Raw genomic sequence first — 19,981 nt, 5'->3', positions numbered from 1 at the left:
TATTGCTATCACGTCATTAACTTAATTCGATGATAAAAATGTCGATATTCCTTGAACTTGCGACGTAAAAGAGGAATGCCAGAGGTTATGAGATAGAAAATGAATTAAAAGTATTTTCAATCATTCGATTATTGTACATATAAAATATTATGATTCAACTTAATTATATTTAATTATACAATTGTATAATTATATAATTATAATTATATAAAATGTCATAATTGAACCTTCCAATAATTGATAATGATTCAGAAAGAAATTAAAAATAAGATTCGCCTGAATAATAATAAAATTTTGTATTTAAAAATTATAACTACACACTGACGTTGTTATTAATTATAAGTTAAAATGAGAAAATTAAATAAAAGATGAGAATGAAGCTTTAATAGTAACAGTACATGTAAAATTGGAGAAAATAAAATTCCTACCAGCAGAAGATAAAGGGCTTGGTGTCTTCACTTCTTTCACTTCTATGTTCTCCAGTATCCTGTCGTCGTTATCTAACATATCGGATCCGTTGAAAACATTCTGCCGATTTTCCATACACGGAGTATTAAAACAGGTTAGCAGAATATTTAAATTACTCTGTGCGTGACACAAAAAAACATAAGAAGTCATTCTGGTTAACGAAACAACTAAATCATGGACACCTCTATTTGAATATAGTATTGTAACTGATATTATAAAATTTTATTTCTTTTAAATCTTTCTATTAGTCAAGTGTTTTTAATTATAATATTACGAAACAATAGTCCTTAATAAGTGTAAATATTTGAATTCCTTCAACCTCATTTTTATTCGATAACATTTTTTTATAATTACATAAATATAATTAGATAGTTCGTTTGTGATGATACGAAGTTCCATAAAATACGAAATCTATAATTTATTTTATACCTTGTTTAATTTTCTGATCGAATGTTGTTCTTCTTCGAAATACTTAATAATAATTAAATATCAATCGTACTAGTTGAATATATGTATTTTTTTAAGTGACGTCTGCGATAAAATCATATTTGATATCTGGAATGTGTTATAATAACGAATTCCAAAAGGTAGCGCCACGTATGCAACAAATTTTATCAATTTTAACAGATATTTTATTTACCTACTGACAATAAAAGATCTGCAATAGACCATTTAAAAGAGTTATAGAATCGTTCTATGAAGTTTTCAAAATTAGGATAACAATTCATTTATGAACACACTCGAAAACACTTGACGATGGATATAATTAATCTGCTCGCAAAAATGTCAGCGAAAAAATGCAATTAAAATAAATAATAATTATTTCATTTAAAATTTGAAGTGACACACTTAAAATCAAATAGACTCATGAAGACCAAAATTCTGTGAAATTTTAGCGCGAAATTTCAAACCGAGCAATGTGAATTCTTCAAACACAATATACACATCTAACAATTTTTAGGCAATACAGTTGTCATTTATGTATTTTGAGCATGAATTCCTTCGCGGACAGCCCACTATTCTTTTTTATGGATAACATGTCACCTATAATTTCTGTTAAAGCTTCCAAAGATATACGAAGAATTGTTGAATTATCGGATACAGGTTGTGATGCCAGATTACCAGTATCTAAAATTGCACGACACATTAATCGACCTCATTCTCCAAAATTGTCTAAGATAAAACAACACGGAAATTGGGAATCGTATTGCCCAGAAAAAATCGAAAATAAATCTTACGGAGAAAGATTTCGCGTACAAAATGAATCAGACGCAATGGATACCGAAGAATGTTTCTTTATTCTTAAAGAAGATGGAACTAATCAGGTACATTTTACTTAAATCAATTATGAGTATCTACAGTTATTCAAGGCTTAAACGTAAATCAGAAATTTTATTTAAATTAAAGAAAAAAAATTTTTATAGACATATTTAACTTAATACTTTAATTTGAAATTTATATTTTACGTTTAATCTTTACAAATTTGTAGAAGACTTTGCTTTTCGAATCTTTATATTTTATTCAATACAATTGCCTAACCTATTTTGTATAGTCATTATGGGTGAAACTTATGTCAGAAAATTGAAAATTTTTAAAATTTTATTTAGCTCTAAAGATATTCTAGGCATTTAATTGGTCTAATTACTATATCAAATAAAGGAAGGCTTGATTTTTACCATCCTTCTCTTTATTCTACTTAATTTTTTTTTGCTAATAAACAATTGTTTATTTTTGTAATATTACACTAAAAATACACGTTAATCATTTTGAAAACATTTTTCAATAAAATTTTCCCGCTTTCTTCTTTTTTTAATTAATTCTACAGTACTACTTGCAAAATCACTCTCCACATGAAGATTTTACTGAAAACGTAGAATTCAAGAGAAGTCCAGGGTCCAAGGACTTCAGAACCAAATTAAGAGCATCACCTGATAGATTAAGATCAAATTCCTGTGAACCAGATGACGAATCTTACGAAATCTCAAACACCTTTCGCAATAATCCTAACATAACTCATGAAAATATTCTAAACGATATAAAAAAAAACAATCCTTTTCAATCCCATCCAACGAGACCAAAAAGTGCTGGAGCTAAATTAAAATTTGCTCGTCCCAATTATCCTAACAATAGATTAGATGCTAACCTTATTGATCAACCTATTATCGATAGAGGAATGGTCTCTGTGAAACAAGATAATTCAGAAGACTTCATATCCACAGAAATCCCACGAAATACACCAGGATACCAGAAACTTCACTGGCAAAGACTGAACATGTCCTCTTGTAACGACATTGAAGACCATATCGACGAAATATCGCATAGAAATCACAGATTTTCTAGGTACAGTTCAAGAAACGAAAAACCAGTCAGTTCAGCGAATTCAAATAAAATGTCAAAAGACTGGATTGAATTGACTCCAGACAGAATTCGATCCAGAACATGGTCATCGCCTATAGATCGACGAAAAAAAACACGATGTTTTTCAAAAAATGTCTGTGAAAACTTAGATCAAATTGAAAATAAACAGGATAATAAAATTTCAAATGACGAATATTCTAAATATTCTAGGTTAAGAAACACGAATTCTAATCGTTCCATAGACAAACCAAGACTATTCGTGGATCGTGCAGTGGATAAAGACAGTTTATCTGACTTACGAAATGTTTGTACATCCACTGAACATCTTTCTAGCTCGACTATTTTTGACACGTTGTCGAATCAGGTTGAAAAGAGTAATATTAAAAGTAGCTTTTGGGACTTTATTCCATTGGACGATAAAAATAATGGAAAATGCAAGGAAGTTTCTGAAAATAAGAAAATTGGTTATCCATATCAACAACACGTTCCTTTAGACAGTAATACTTATCCAATTCTGAAACATTCAGCGAAGAATAATGACTGTTCAAAATGGAAAAATAGATTTTCGCAAAACGATTCTGTGAATAATCCATCGCCATTAATAAAACGTCAGAATGCATCAGAAACTACTAATGATAAAAGAAACTTCTTTGTTTCTTCTTCTCATAATGAACGATTTAACAAACTTTCAGCAAACAGCAAAAAGGTAAAAGAAGAATTAAATCCTAACCTCGAGAAAAGTCGAATTACGATTCCAAATATTCATAAAAATTCTAAAATTGTGGATTCTATAAAGAATCAAGAGGAATATAAATATGAATCTAAGAGTCAGAGTAAAATTGGAAATAAACATACTTTTGGATGGACAAACAAAGCAAATAAGTATTTGAAGAGACCAGGTAGCGTTTTGAAGAATGAAAATGATAACAAGAAGAAAATAGTAAATGCTAGCGACATCTCCAACGTTACCAACAATCAGAAAGTTAGAACAAATATTATGGAGAGAACAGCGGCATGTTTGAAACGAAAATTAGATAAATCGAAGATTAAGGAATATTCGACAAGCAATCAGCTCTCACCAATAGTGATAGAGAAGAAAATTCGTTCCGAAGTTTCAGCTTGCTCCAAATTACCGATAAGAATAGGAAATCGTCGAAGATCGAGAAATCCAATGACGAGGGATCAATTTGATTTCAAGTTTATTTCTAAAGAAGAAAACAAAGAGATAGAGATGAAAGAATTGAAAGAAGATTCGTGTAGGTTAAGTTCTGTGAGATCTCGAACGAAACCGAAAATAAAACCAAGTGTGATGTTAGATGAAGCGATTGACTTTATCGACACGGTGAAAAATTTCCAATCGATGGAAAGTGGAGGATCTAATTTAGAAAATAAAAATAAAGTTAAGGATTGTTTGGTAAATAATTTAAAAGCGAAATCGATTTTAATTGAAGATCGCGTTGATAATAATCTAGTTGGTAACGTAGATACGAAGGAAAATTCGTCGACTTTGATAGATTCTTCCAAAAATGGGAATCTGGAAATTAATAACATCGTAGATGGAAATAATGAAGAAATGGAAATTTTGAACGTGGAAGAAGATCAACGAAAGAGAAATGTCACGAACCGTGGACGAGAAATGAATCGTAAGAATTATTTGACGAAGGAAATAGTTGATGGTATCGCGAGAAGTGGTCTTAAAGAGAAATGTTGTTTTCGTTTGAATGATGAGGAGGGTATTGCATGTAATAATTATTATAATAAGGAACGTAGGAATTTGGACTTTTTTCGATCGCGAAAGCCTACAGCAATCAAATCGCAATTCTGATATATTGAGATTTAATTATCGAACTTAAAACGTTAACTAGACGAAATCATGAAATAAAAAATAAACAAATAGAATTGAGATAATACGAAAACGTGATAATTACACATCGCAGACTGTAATTGATTTGAAAACTATAATATGTATTTTTTAATTTCACATATAGAACACATTATAGCACAGAAAACACATATAGAAAAATGGTTATTAATATAAATAAGTTTTTGTTTCAGTTTTACTTTTGGACGTTTCTGAAAAAAAATCTTGAACATACTAGCAAATATTAAAAATTTATTTAATAAAAATTATATAGGTTTCTAAGTTATTCTAATAAAATAATTCTGAATTTCTGAATTCTGAATCATGTATTTACAACAGTATTTTTAATAAATTCTAGTTTCAACTGGTCTATTTGATTCTGGTCAATCTTAAGCTTCTTGTTAAGTAAGAGGTAAGTATATGTATAACTTTATTAAATAAGTATAACAGTCATATTCTAATAAATAATTCGTTTATTAAATTTCCCGCAAATTATATTTGCATTCATATGATATCACTACCCTTCCACAAACATTTTACAATATACTCAAATCTACCCCCGAAACACGCGCAGAGCCGCAGGTACCATAGAATTCTTTTTACCATACTTCGAATTTCTACAATTCCAATTATTTACATCAATCGAGAATATCGAGCCATAGAAAAAGAAGGTTGTCGTCGTGTAAGTTCGTACAGATGGACAAGGCGTGTGTGTCAACTTACTGTTGTACAGGGGGATGCACCATGGGTTACCTCAAAAGAAGATTCCGAATGATACCAATTATGTCATCAACGCACCATACATCCCACTGGCTCCGTTCGTTCGCTGTCATAGCACGGATTACGCCCGCATGTCAACCCCTGCCAGTCGTGCCACCCTCGTATTTTTGCTCTCTCTCTCTCTCTCTCTCTCTCTGTGCATTCGTCTCTGCGGGGATCCACACAATCTCAGAATCAAAAGAAAAATATGTAATTGTCTTTATTTACCCTTCCGGCTTTTTCACGGTCGAATGAGAACCTGATACCGTGGCGGGAAAATATGTGTGATTTTATGGCAAGAACGTAGTAGGATTGAATAAAAAATCGGAATTATGCGGCTACTGTTTCGTTTTTAGTGGCAAAACTTGCCCCTACTCTTGAAGATCAAACATGCGAAACTTTGTGTCCGTTTAATAAATTTTTAAGGTGTCGCAAGGCTTTCTTTTGAAAAAAAGAATTAATTAATTCCTTGGTCTCGTCATTATCTTTATTATATTGGTAATTATAACATCGTTTTCTTATCAAAGAAACTAGTTGATATATTAATATGTTCGCTAAATAAGTTCACATAATTCAAGCTTCATAATCCAGATCAAGAATTGAAGTTATACTAAAGATAAAAATTGTTTTACATTCCTTTTTTTCTTTTTTTTTTCTTTTTGAAGTATTATACTTTTTGTATCTATTCACTGTAAATACGCTTCACGTAATTATTCCTCTTCAGGAATTTCAAATCCGTCACATGTAATTTTCCAATATGCATAGGAGGGAGAAGATACGCGGAGGTCGCCTTTAACGTCAGACACATCTAACCCTCTTTGCACGTGTCATCCCAGAGACTAAGGGCGTGAACTCACGTCCACGCACGCCCACGCACGAGGGGAAGATAACCGTTGCAGGGTCACTCGACACGACGCTTCTCTCGCACGATCTTCCTCTCCGCCCTGTTGGAACGGCGACGTGTAACAACCCTTACCAACACGACTAACTTTCTCTCTCTGTCCAACTTTCCCTATCTCTTTCCCTCTGTTAGGGTTGCACAATCGCGGCCTGATTGATAATTTATACGGTGCGTGCAGGTTATTTGATTATCTGTCCCCCAACTGGCCCTCTTCTTCTGCCTTTCGTCTCCTTTTCTGCACCATTTTCTAGTCTCCTCGGACTTTATCTTTTTTCATTCACTGTTTTACATATTTTTTTGGATATTTCTGTGTAATAGTACGCATCATATTCCTGGCAGAGCTACGTTTCACGATAAAAAAAGAAAAACCTCCAAAATTATTTTGCAAAAAGTTATCATTAGATACTAAAATATTTCACCGTAAATTTCCAGATACCGGAAATGAAGAACAAACATTTTTGTGGAATCGAGAATCGAGTGATACCTAGCTTAAAAGATACATTCTTTTAGTTTTAGAAAGAAAAATACGTGTTGGTTGGATTAGACAACGATCTAATAATTTGATTATGCGATTCGGACATGGTTGTTTCGCGCAATCCTATTTTTGTAAATTTACTTTTGTTGTGATTTCCGATCTGTTCTATTTAAGTGAGATGCTAAAAATTCAACGCCACTATAATCGTAAATTAATCTGATTTCAGCTTATTGTGTGGAATACACGTGTATGCAATATCGCCCCTTATCAACCTTGCACGTTCTGGATGTCGCTTAGAATATTTCGGGGTATATCTAAGCCATTGCACATGTCTGTCCAGAATGTAGGGCGCAAATTTACGTATATGTACACCCACGCTTACGAGGAAGAATATAATAGCATCAGTTCCTTAATTAGCATGTTGTGTACACTGTACGTGTTCTGTACATAATGGAAGAACGAATGACCTTTGCTTTCGTATTTTATTATCTATTAGGTTGTCCGAAAAGTGTCTTTCTTTTACAGATATGTCTTTTGCAAGGATGCATCTTTATAGAAACATGAAACCTAATCTGTCAAACGTAGTGATCTTTATCTTGATAGAACAGAATGGATCATACGTAATTCGATAAAATAATATAAAACGAAAAATGTGCATCCATTATTTCCTCATAAGACGAAAGAAACTTTTCGGACGGCCTAATAATTTGTTGTTCTTAATCATCGTACGAACGCGTCGAATATTGAAAGAGATGGGAATTTTCTCTACCATTCTATGTAAATCTATGATAGATACGATTGTTCGATACAATTTTTCGTCAAATTTGACTTCCGAGTTTAAAGTTTAAATATATTATAATTTATCAAAATAAATAATATAATAAAGACAAATAATAAAATATATGTATTACGTGCAATAGAGTGTTTTCAATAAAACATATACATACATTGGTACAATTAGGAATTAAACATTTTTGTCAAATTTTAATGTAAATATTTACAATGTTTGCAGATTGTTAACAATGAAAAATCGAATTATACGCTGTTTTATGATGTATTTGCTTACTCGAATCTTACTCGAACATGTTGAGGAAGACTTCGTATATATCTACGTACATATACATATATAATACGTATATGCTAACAGCGTTTCAATAAGCTTCGGGGAATTACGCGCGGATTAATTTCGATACACTGAAGGGCCTTAGGGCGTACCCTTTCGGAGTCTAATTGGGTTGCACGCGTACGTGGCTACGTGTGTACAGTTTCTCACTCCTTTCGTGCGTGATCTACGCGCTTCATCCTGTGTGTACATATTTGGTGGGTTCTCTATTCAGCGTTACTCCGACGTACAGAAACCACGGAATCCTTTGCCACCTCAAATTTGCGAATGCACGCGAGTATAATAATTTGGATATATTGGCATGTGACAAGATCGATTCTAATAAACCGAATTGTAATATCTCCACTGATCGAATAGAGAAAATGGTAATTTTCAGATACATTAACGTTACAACAAAATTGCGAATTTTGAAAATTCACAGATGTAAAAGCGCACAAGATGCAGCTAATATACAAAGATCATGTTCGAACTCGAATTCACAGATCAAATACAAATTTTATTTAAAGTTTGTTTCGGATTTCATCGCTGTATCTGAGATTCTTTACGTTCTTTTTTATCGATCTCGTAATTTTATCGATACATCATTTTATTGATATAGTAAAAGCAATCGGCCGAAAAGATCGCTGGCGCTATACAACGCAAAGGAAATGAATAAACGTGAAAATCTGGAGCGTGCGTTCCTCTGCTTCGCGAAGCGGAATGCACCCATTAAATGATGCAGCCACGCGCCAAAATAAAGGATCATAGGGGAGACTACCTAAATAAGTTTCCTATAGCCGCAGGCAGTGCACGATTGTGCATCGAACTGTCGTAGGACACGAGGACGCCGAACGTTCTCACGTTTTTGACGCGATCGGTTCAAAACGTCACTTTTGACACGCGCACTGTTCAACGAACCCTCGAAATCGTTGATCGACGCGGAAGACGACACGTCTGACCTCAGCGATTTCTTCGCGGATCACTGAAGAAAATTATACTTTGAAATTGTATGAGAACCTTGTTAGATAAATTAGGAGATATATCAAAATTTAAGTAATTAATATTAAGAAGTTTTTCCTAAGCACGCTTACGGAAATAAATTATCCGTTCCTTGAGAATCGAGTGTTAATTGCGTTATCCGTATAATGAGATCGACAAACTGACAAAAAGCGGAGGCGTCGATGACGATGGAGTGTGAGAGGTTTAATTTCGAATCAGATTTCGAGTTATCGGTCGGTTGTGTAAGGATTCACATTGGAAAATACAATCCTATTAAAACTGTATAATACACGACACTCGTTGGGTAATATCAAGCTTCAAAATAAAACAGGCACAAGAAATAAAATCGAACGAAGAGATCGAAAGAAGAAACAAGATCTGGCGATCTCGAAGCGGATAGTTTATTTATCGCGATCGATCGACGCCGCGAGTGGTTACACTGCGAGCGCGTAAATGGCCGCGAGCCTTTATTTAATAAGTTGTTATAAATTAAAGGGCTACCGCATATTAAACCACCCTCGGCATATTTATAGTGATTCTTAAGAGAGTACGCCGAGCGTACGGATATGTAAATCAGTGGGGCCGCCGCGCCGCGCCGCGCCATTTCAACTTCGCCACATTTCGATACTCGTTCGTCTCGACACACAAACACGCGTTTTCTTCTCTCTATATGTACTCCTTTACTTTGTTGCCGTACGTCCATTCTGACTACTAGCAATCCTACGTGTGTGTACTTATACAGCGTGTTTCAGTGGTCCTTGTACAATCGGCAAAAAGGTTATTCTACGTGAAAAATAATTCGAAAATATGGAACAACGTTCATTGGAATTTTGTTTGATATATATGAACTTGGCTAATTATCGACTGGTTACGACTGGGTAAAAAATCAGCAGCATGTCATGGTACCTGCGAAAATAAATGGAAAATGTAGAATCACATTTTTTCCTCTAATGCCTGGTTGTCAACAAAATAGGGTTTGGACCTGTTTAGCTAAGAATTGGACCGGTAGACGCGATGAATTTTCAAATTTCATTTTCTCGAAAACGAAGCATCGTACGAACAAGTTTTATTCCATATTTTTGAGTTGTTTTTTCACATAGAATCATCTACTTACCGATTCTACTATGATTACTGGGACACCCTGTATATATCTAGGTATATGTACGTTTGTGTATCTTGAGTATATATAGGACTGAAACCGGAGGTCCAGAGCCATACACAAACGTAGACACGCTTATGAATTTATCTTCAGCGATGAAACGACAAACGGTTTTAATTGCCGCCCCGGGCTACGCCAGAGATCGCCGCAAGTCCCGCGGGATCTTCCGTTTCTTCTTTGCCTCGTTATCTCGTACTGAAGAAGCTCCGATAAGCGTTTAGGCTTTAACCCTTGTACAACCATTGCTTGACCAGTAACGCGGCTATTTTTTGCTTTATAGCTCGACCGAGCAAGGGTGTAGTTTTTTGGGTACGAAAAGTGGAAACAGAGAAGAAATTAGAACTTCTCTGTCTATTTTAATTTCTTTATTTTTATTCCTTATGAATCTTTCTGTTCTGTAGACGATATTCGAAATACCTACGTCACTCGTATTAATTAATGATTGTAATTTTATGTAATGTCTTTATATTATTATTTTCTATTATTTTTCATTTATATTAATTAAATACTACTCTGTCATTATCAATCTTGATAATGCCATTATTAATTATTGATTTATTTCACAATTTTTCTATCACCGATCCAATGTCTCGGAATTAATTATATATTGAAAGTCAATTGTCTGTAGTACGAATCAGTATATCGTAATTTTTCAACAAGAATAAAAGTATTTTCTCGTGTAATTTTCTAATCAAAACTTTCAGAATAGATTCGTCAGAATCGAAGGACGAATAAAAAGAGAAGCGACCGTCGAGATTCTGACTGTAGTCAGTCTCGAGGGTACTCGAAGCCGAAAATGGCAAAGAAGTCGCAAACGGCAATCACGGGCTAAGTGCTAACCCAATCAAGCGACCTTCTCTTCGCTCCTCTGTCTTCCTATCGCACAAGGAAGGGAAGATATTCGGTACCCTCGAATTATCCTTTCCGTTACAGTTCTTCCCATGAAACGCGGCTTAATAGCCTTAATACGAGACGATATAGATGAAAAAAGTTGGCAAACTTTTACAAATTCAAATCTGCAGTTTCCCGCATTTGTAGATACTAATTTCGCAGGATATATTGTTATCGTACTTACGAAAGTATTAAAATAACGATAAGAAGGAAACCACCTAAATAACAGCGAATTCAAATGAAAATTTTATGCAAATAATCCTCGCAATTGTCATTTCTTTTTTGTGTATCTGTGGTATCAGATACAAAACATACATTCTTAAAATTTATATACATTATACGAATACTATTTCTGCAAAATATTTTTCGAATCTATATCAAATCAATTTCAAACTGCTTATCAATCAACTCTCCGCTACAATTCACGTTTCGTACACATCTTCAAGTGGACCGTGAAAAATTACCGTTTGCGAAAGAGGATCCCAGCCCATAAAAGTTTGGCAAGGCCTGGCCCAATTCATTCTATCGTTTCTCGTTCGCACCTCATCGATACGTTAGAGAAGTCCGCCAGTCTTTTTGGGGTATCGTTAAACATCGAATCAGCGTTCATCCTATTTGCTCGTCGCACGATCGTCCATCTTTCAAATCCTTTTCGCGGTCTTCTCTTTTCGCCACTTTGCTCCTCCGTACGGTGCCTTATACATCGTCTCCTGCGTTCTCCAGACGTTTCTGTCTTTCTTTCGTTTCAACCCCTCTCGCGGTCACGAATATCGTCCCTTCATAGTTCATATATCAAACGCTTAGGCAAGGCGGCGACACATAAATACCCGTACACGGTATATAAAAGCCAGCACCTCCGGAGGATATCCCACCAGGTAGAATATATTAACCCAGCCGGGCCGCGTGGGTTTCACGTATTTTCGGGGACACATCGTCTCTTCCCGTTTTACTATCTCTCTTCGATAAATGGGTAGAATTCGAAACGCGAGTGTCTGACGAATGACTTATGGCCAGCGGCGTGCTTTTAGCTTCTACGAACCACTATCGCGAGGGATTATAGCGAGCCACGCAACAACTGTGATCATCCAAGTGGCGATCTTCCTTTCTTACAGTGAATGGCTGATTCTTCGATAGTATCGGAATAGTATTCCGATGATGATAATTTGGAATATTGAAATATTAGAATATTCGAATTTCTGGATACTGGGTTATCTTGTAATTACGAAGAAACCCATATGCTTAAGGTTCTGGGCCTATTACTTTTGAATTCACGAAACACATTGTATATAATCGACGTTATATTTATCAAATACCTTCGAAGCGAATACAAAATGACAAAGATAGGAGTCGAAAGTTTAAATGTACCTATTATTCGGATTAACGATAAAACAAGATTTCTCCTCTTCCTTCGTTAAAGGGTAAGCTCGAATTGAAAACACAAGAAACATAATTCATTACGTGTTTTGCGATAGATTTTTATTGACAAAGACTCGAATACGGAGAAAAGTAATTGCCAAATGGCCGCTGGCTTTTTCATTTGATCTAAAAAGTCAAATTTCCGTGCTAAAACTACTTAATTCCTTTCTAAAAACTCAGCCAGCGTACTATTTCAAAGAAAAAAGAATAAACAATTTAGATTAATCATACATACACGAAAGTAGCAACAGAATGGAAGTGGAAGGTATTAGGTTTAGTAGCACGTTTCTCGAGTATCAGAGGAATGGCAGCGAAATGAACTTAACCAGAAGCGAGAGAGAATCGAGGGTGCAGTTTGTGCTAACAGCGTTTGATCTCGGTTTGTCCCCTGGGATGCTAACAATGCCTTATGTCAGTTCTGCTGCTTACACGCGTAGTCTGTTGCTTGGCACGTATAAGTTCACGGCTGTTCTCTACCCAAGAAGTTTCCAGGATAATCCGATCATTGGCCCACTCTCTGCCGAACCAGGGACCTCATTGTCGTGTTTATAATGGCACACGATAGCGTTTGTCGCTGTTACAGTTGCAAACGGTACAAACGATCCAATTTTCGTGTACGAGGGATCTAGCAATTTTCCGAATGCACGAAAATTTCCTCGTCGGGGCTGTCCCCGTGGACCGTGGAAATCGTTACTGTTCCAATTTGCATTAATTGAGACGCTGAATCTAGGGAAGACTAAATTTGTTTGTACGTGTTTTGTAATACGAGCCGGAGTTAGTTAGTTCTATAATCGGAAGCTACACTGATCGACTCTATATTTCAAGGGAAATTTTCACGTCAAGGATTAACAAAGTATGGTATCTACTATGTTCGGAGAGAAACTCAATAATTTCGAATGTTTAAAATATCTCTTCGTGTACATTCACTGTCTTATAAAGCTTTATCGTTCTAGCGTTTCATCGTTTCTTAAAACCTCGAAATTTTCGTTCAGAAGTTTATCCTTGTCGATGATCGATCTTCGAAACATCTCGCTGACTATCTCACGCGTGAGTTAGTTCACGATTTTGTAATCAACTATGCAAACGATCCCTGGCGCAATAAAAATGACGGTAGATATGTATCTATAATGGTGCCGCTGCGGGTTTTTGCTCGTAAACGTTTCTGATGAAATACGCACTAATAACACCGGGTTGAAAACGTTGATAAGCAAATACCTATACCTGAACCTGTACTCGCGTATAACGTGAGATCGACGAGCTGCACGAAGCAGATAATAGTAGCCAAGCATACGTACTTCGTAAGCGGATTGCTCGATATTATGTGGACATTGCAATTTCTACATAATTTATAACGCTTTACGATTGCTAATGATAATCATAGTACTCGAGCATAGTCTGAGATTTATAATTTGCTTGAACGTGAACTTTTTCAGATTCGTTCTTATAGCGTCGAGATCGAGAAAGACTTTTATTTCGTACTGACAATGAGTGGAAAATTTGTTACGCCTATTCCATAATTATTAGCATTTCGAATGGATGGTAGTCTAATTAAAATTGCACGGAATTATGAAATACGTCAATTAACGAATATTCTATTTACGTTTCATACGAAGTAAGTTAATAATCCGGTATTGCGCGAACAGCGATTACGCTAAAAGCAACGAAGCGGCTACTTGTAACGCAATGAATTTTCAGGAATCTGCTAAGAATTATTTGAAGAACTTCCTAGAATTTCTGGGTAATGGTATCCACAAAACAAAAAGCACGTTTGCTTCACGTTATATTTTAATATTTACGATTCCAGCCTTCCAGTCGGCAGTGAAATCGTAAAGAGTTTTGGAGCGACAGATCTTGGCCAAGGGCGGAGACCGCCATTAAGAAGACCTTATTAATATTGTAATTCTCTTTTAATACGCGTAAATCTAGGATCTAGACAAGCCCACCTCGGAGGCTGTTTTATGGTGATTCGCTTTCTATAGATTTCTTCCCTCGATGCAATGGTCCCCAGAGATAGCTCTTCCTACTGATCCCAGCGACGAACGCTCCTAGCAAATGCGAGAATTATGGTTGGACTATTTTACACAACTTAACAATTTCAATCATCCGTCGTAACGATCGAAGTGTGTAAAATAATTCGTGAAAGTATTGGAATATTGGTAACAAATTTTCTTGAATATACGTCTACCTACTTCGTTATCTTGATACTAAAGAAAGCTTGAAATCACAATTCCTTCCAGTAGCACCAATATCGTACCATCGAAAAGAAATTCCACTGTCGGTTCTGATTTTTAAAATGACGAACACGAAATATTCGAAAGATAAATAAAAAGATAATGGTCCTCCATTCTAAGATCGGACTTTTATAGACAAACGATCTACGAAGGTTTATTAGGAGAGCCATTACAAGCGTGACATTTCAAATTTTAATGCGGCAATTAAAATATGTTAAACAGCTACTTAATACTGTATCAACATCCATGTGCGTACACTATGATAAGGACGTGTGCGTGAGTATCTCCAGAACGTGGATAGCAGTATTTCATATTTAACGCGAAACCGTAACTCGCCGCGGCTGCTGCTTCTTGTTGCCGTTGTTCCTTCTTTTTTCGATTTATAATTTATTACCGGCCGCCATTGTCGGGCCACCGCGGCACGAATGCCTTTTTTCGAATACGACCGATACCAAAGCTCCGTGCACCAGATACACGCATATAAATATCGGACGTGCGCAAAAATTTTATACCTTCGCGAGACGTGTCACTTTTCCATTTCGACTAAATTTATCGTCGCGATTTTTTGGTTCCATCATTCGTCGACTGTGTATTTCGAGTATTTATTTTAATCTGTGTTCCACGTCCTTCGTATTACACATTTTACACATTTGTGTATTACACAATTTAGGAACTTAGAGATCTACAGATATATTTTTTTATAAAATTTCAGCCTTAGAGTTGTGGAATTATATAATCGTAATTTCGCGGAATTTGAAGATTCAGGGCATTAGGAATTTACAAATCTGGACTACTTAAAAGTGTAGACTGATGTAGACGAAAGTCCTAAAATATTGCTGAAAAAAATAAAAATAAAAATATAAATTCTTTTCCCTGTAACAACCCTCTGCAAGAAGATTCAAAGTTTTCAACGCCACATTTAATCGATCCAATCCTAAGCTCTTCTTCCTCATTTCCATCTATCGAAGAATCGAACCAAATATCAGCCAAGAATCGAACCATAAAAAGATAACAAGTACACAAAAGTGAAATGTCCAAACGTCCAGAAGAAAGAGAAAAATCTCAGCTGTGTTCACGACAAACGGTCTTCGAGCGTGTACCGCATTCACACGCGTCATTTACCAAACGTCCCTTGCATCGCTTTCCATAGCCACGGCACGAACGCAAAAGCCCGTGCGTCGATCCGGCACGTAGGTAGAGGCATATACACACATAGGCTCGGTTAACAAACGAACACAGATATCTCGTATCATCGGCGGATGAGTTAGGCGGTCGGTGCGAAGTCAGTCAACTGATGGTGCTGGTATGACGTGGTAAATTATTTATTCACCGGCGACTGCGGGTGAATAATGGATCTTCCTTCGCCGCGAATGGCACCGAGAAACGTTATTGATCACCGAAATATCAAAAGTAGGCGTATCCATCACCGATGGACCACCATACGCACATAAACGTGTGTGTCGAAACGAACCCGGTAGAAACGCGAGTTATATAGCAAATATACACCGTGAGCCTAAATTCGTGGCACGAGCGAAGTCAAGGAGAATTTATGGTACAAGATAAGGTGAAAATCAAGAGTAACAAAAATTGCGTTGGAGGCTTCGTTTTCGAGAAAATTGAATTTGAAAGTTCGTCGAGTACGCTGTATCGGGCTACATAACTCTTAATCGAGCGTGTTTAAACTCAATTTTCTCAGGAGCCAAATTTCAAGGGAAGCTACTTTGTTCTGCGTTTTCGACTTATTTAGGATGACCTGCAGATTGTCGACACCTACCCGATCGACGATTTGTCAAACATACATATGCTTATGCTTGACAAGTTTCCCGGTTTCGAGTTTCTACAACGTGAAGATTCCAAGGCAATTTCGTTATCATCGATTTTCTTCTTATTTTACATCGTACAATCTCCTTGACTTGGTTTGTATCACGAATTTAGGCTCACGGTGTATATCCTGAACTATACATACACACGAAGGAGAGAAGAGATGGAAGAAGAGCGGAGATGGACAGACAGACGGATGGAATGCTCGGCCTGCATCGGGCCCTGTTCCGACAATAAAATCGATTTTTCATACGAGGCATTTATCATACACCCGCGATAATGGGTGTGTATGGAGATACGGTATAAATATTTCGAGGTAAATAATCGTTAGCTTTCGAGTACCGGAGTGTGGAGAGAGCATTAATAATATCGGTGTCCTTTTCACGTGCTAGAAGGAATTGACAGCATGGTAGAATCCTTCGTTACCAATGAGCGAGCGCAACTGAGCGTTGTGTAGAAGTGCGCGCGGTCCGGTGATGGTAATAAGCGTCGAGATCCTTGTTCATCGCCGTTTCTCTTCCTCCTTCGATCGTGTGGAAAGTTGTGGCAATGGAGGGCATGAAAAATTCTTCCATTGGTTTCGTGTGGTAGGTGTGGTTTAGTTATTACTGTACAAACGGATTAATAAGAGAATTTTGGTTCGGGCAGAGGATATTTATAATTGTAGGTAATATTCATAGATTAATATTTGCGTAGACGTTTCCATTAAATTGATAACAATTATCACACTAGCAATTGTACATCGTTAGGTTAAATTATTTTTCTATTGGAGTTCTATCTATTTTGTTCGAAGAGAATTTATTTGTAACTATGTTAGAAATATTTGATTGTTAGGTATGCAACTATGTTTACATCGAAACTAAAAATACGTAGCTGAATATTTTTTCAAAGATCGGAAGAAGATAAAGTGAGAATAAAAAGATCGATTTCTATTCAGCTCATAAAAAAACTGAATGAACCGATATGGAATAATCTCAGAGAAAATACCTAGAATGTATTAATCCGAGACTCGAATGCAAAGATCGAATAGAAGAGAAGAAGAGATAAAAACAAGAGCAAGGTTCGCTTGCATAGATTCTAGGGAAGATAATTGTTTACTATATGGCTAACCTAAATGGACCTTTTTACCGAGATAAGAACGTTCGTTTGCGAATAGACCGCTATTGTATCTGGTTGAACGACGATCGCTCGACCGTAGGACACTTGTCGTTGATAATTTGCCCCCTCGATCTCGACAATCCATCCGAAAAATTTCGTCGATTGATCGGACAAAGGGGCCACGAAGCGCCTGCAGTGTCCACAAGTGCGTACTTCGGAAGTGAATAGCAACACCCTCCTTTGAAAATCAGCGGGATACTAATTGCGCTGACGACCACGAGAAAACCAGAATTTGGGAGCATTTTGAACGTGGAAAATGAGGATCGAGGAACGGAAACGTTTAGCGTATGGATTCTTTAATTCTTCCGGGAGTATGAATTTATAGTAACGAGCTTCGAATTAAACATTCTCTGTGAACTGAAGGATTATTCGATCGTTACACATACCTATCCATTAAAATTAAAATATTACTAATATTAAGTAGGTACGATTAAAATAATATCAAGTAGGCAGGTATAACGTTAGTTCCGATAATATTTTTTGGTATCACAATACATAGTCGAAAACAATGTTATTCAACCAGAGAAGTTAACTTGCCTAAAAATCTCTGCTTGTAACGTGAACGTTTCAACAAAACCAGACATCGATTTAATCATCGGACGCATTACGCTGGAACACTCTATCGCTCGTCAAGCGTTGTTCACGAGCAAGAAACTGCAATAAATCAGTCACGAACGAGCAATACGAAATGACGGAAACAATTCAACTTTGTCCATTAACATCGACCGTTCCTCATCGTCTGTCTATCTACATACAGCGCCGTGCAAAAGCCTCGGATCATCTAATAAACAGCAACGATTTATTTTCACTTATCTTTTGGATATTTCAAGAACGTTGACTGTTATAACAATAGGATGTTATATGCTAGCTACTCTATCGAGCGTTTAATTATTTTTGCGATTAGAAGTTAACACGCATTCGCTTTTGATAATATTAACGTTTGTATCGAGATAGAAGCATGATCACTTACTTATGGATACGTATTTGTTACCTCAGTTCTAATTATTTCAAATTATATTCTAATCCTAATTCTAGATAGCGCGGCTCGTTTGCTGGAACAATAACGTTGCAGAAAAATCACGAGTAGTTGTAGCGTAAAAAGTCTGCGATTCTCGAATGGTCTAAAGTCCCAAGACTTTTGCACGGTACTGTATTACTCACTGATCTTACGAAACGCCGAGCCTCTGAGACCGTGGCTGAAATAGAAGCGAGGCGAGAAGGCTCGTAACAACGTCCGTGACAAATCCGCGTCGATTAATCTCTCTGCCGACACGAACGTGTCCGTTTCTGTTTATTAGCATCGGTAGACACCGGCCGTTTACAAGGTGTAACTATGTGGCCAGGTGGTCGATCGTGAAACTCGACCACTGAAAACCCTTGCACCGAGAATGACCCCCAGCTGAGAATTCTCCTGGCTTCTTACTTTTTATTTCTCGCCTCCTACGGCGTTACCTCTTCATCTTCGCGTTGTGCGCCACCGCCGATCTGCTCCAGGTCCTCGACCAACGAGCAGAGAGCCGAGTTCGCAGATAATTACACGATCGATATGCTAAACATCTCTCGCCTCAATCACGTGAATAAACGGAGGCACGTGGTAAATTGGATTAACCAACAGATTAGGGCACCTACCTATGAGATGAGTGGTCTGTGTTTGTAGCTGTCAGAGTGGGTTTTGTAGGGAATTCTGGTACGATTTTGCTATGATAACTACATGTACATGTGGATTTTTGTCTGTATTAGAGCTATATACGTAGGTTTGCGAAAGTATTCGAACACTTGTAAAAATCTCTTATATCACGCGTGTTATACCAAACATTTTCAAACCTTATCTTTTTATTAGCAACTTCGAAATAAGTCGGGAAACATAACATTGAAATTACAAACAAGCAAGTATAATCTATATTTCACGAAAGTATTTAAACCGTCGATCATTGAATAATTCGAGATTAATGAAAATTATTCGATGAGACCATATTTGACATTTATTGCGTAACTACATGCTTCATGGTTATCCGTGCCGTATATAGTTACTAATGTTTCACTAAATACATGTATCTACGTATGTATATTTGCAATCAATATTTTGTAACTTCTATAAGTATGCATTTTCTAGTTGATTTCAGATCTGTATCAAGCTTCATCAATGTACCTAATCATGAGAGTCCTGTCTCATTACAGTGCTAATGAGATTTCGAATGTTTTACATAACACGTTACCTACGATATAGACATGAAAATGTTCTATGGTAAGCGTGCAAATACTTTCATGAGCGTACATGTGTACACAAGTACTACAGTGTAAATGTGTTGAAACCTATGCAGTGGACACGCGAGAAGCGTGAGTTTAATCTACTAACCCATAAGGTTAGACAGACGGTGCCGA

The 19,981-nt window shown here is 36.4% G+C and overlaps 1 protein-coding gene across 1 annotated transcript; it reads left to right on the top strand.

Moving 5' to 3' along the window:
* Positions 1–1,374: 1,374 nt before the first annotated feature.
* LOC117232999 lies at positions 1,375–4,844 on the top strand. Its single transcript, XM_033492830.1, has 2 exons — positions 1,375–1,793; positions 2,294–4,844. The coding sequence occupies exons 1-2, from the start codon at positions 1,461–1,463 to the stop codon at positions 4,649–4,651; spliced, it is 2,691 nt and encodes an 896-aa protein (XP_033348721.1). The 5' UTR covers positions 1,375–1,460; the 3' UTR covers positions 4,652–4,844.
* Positions 4,845–19,981: the final 15,137 nt, after the last annotated feature.

Source organism: Bombus vosnesenskii, unplaced genomic scaffold, assembly GCF_011952255.1.
Source record: "Bombus vosnesenskii isolate JDL3184/JDL3185 unplaced genomic scaffold, Bvos_JDL3184-5_v1.1 scf7180000013294, whole genome shotgun sequence".
NCBI lineage: Eukaryota > Metazoa > Arthropoda > Insecta > Hymenoptera > Apidae > Bombus > Bombus vosnesenskii.
This window is presented reverse-complemented; position numbering and strand designations above follow the sequence as displayed.

Coding starts and splice junctions, on each gene's coding strand:
- LOC117232999 (XM_033492830.1), top strand. CDS start 1,461: ATGAATTCCTTCGCGGACAGCCCACTATTCTTTTTTATGGATAACATG. Junction 1,794..2,293: donor AAGAAGATGGAACTAATCAG/GTACATTTTACT, acceptor TTAATTCTACAG/TACTACTTGCAAAATCACTC.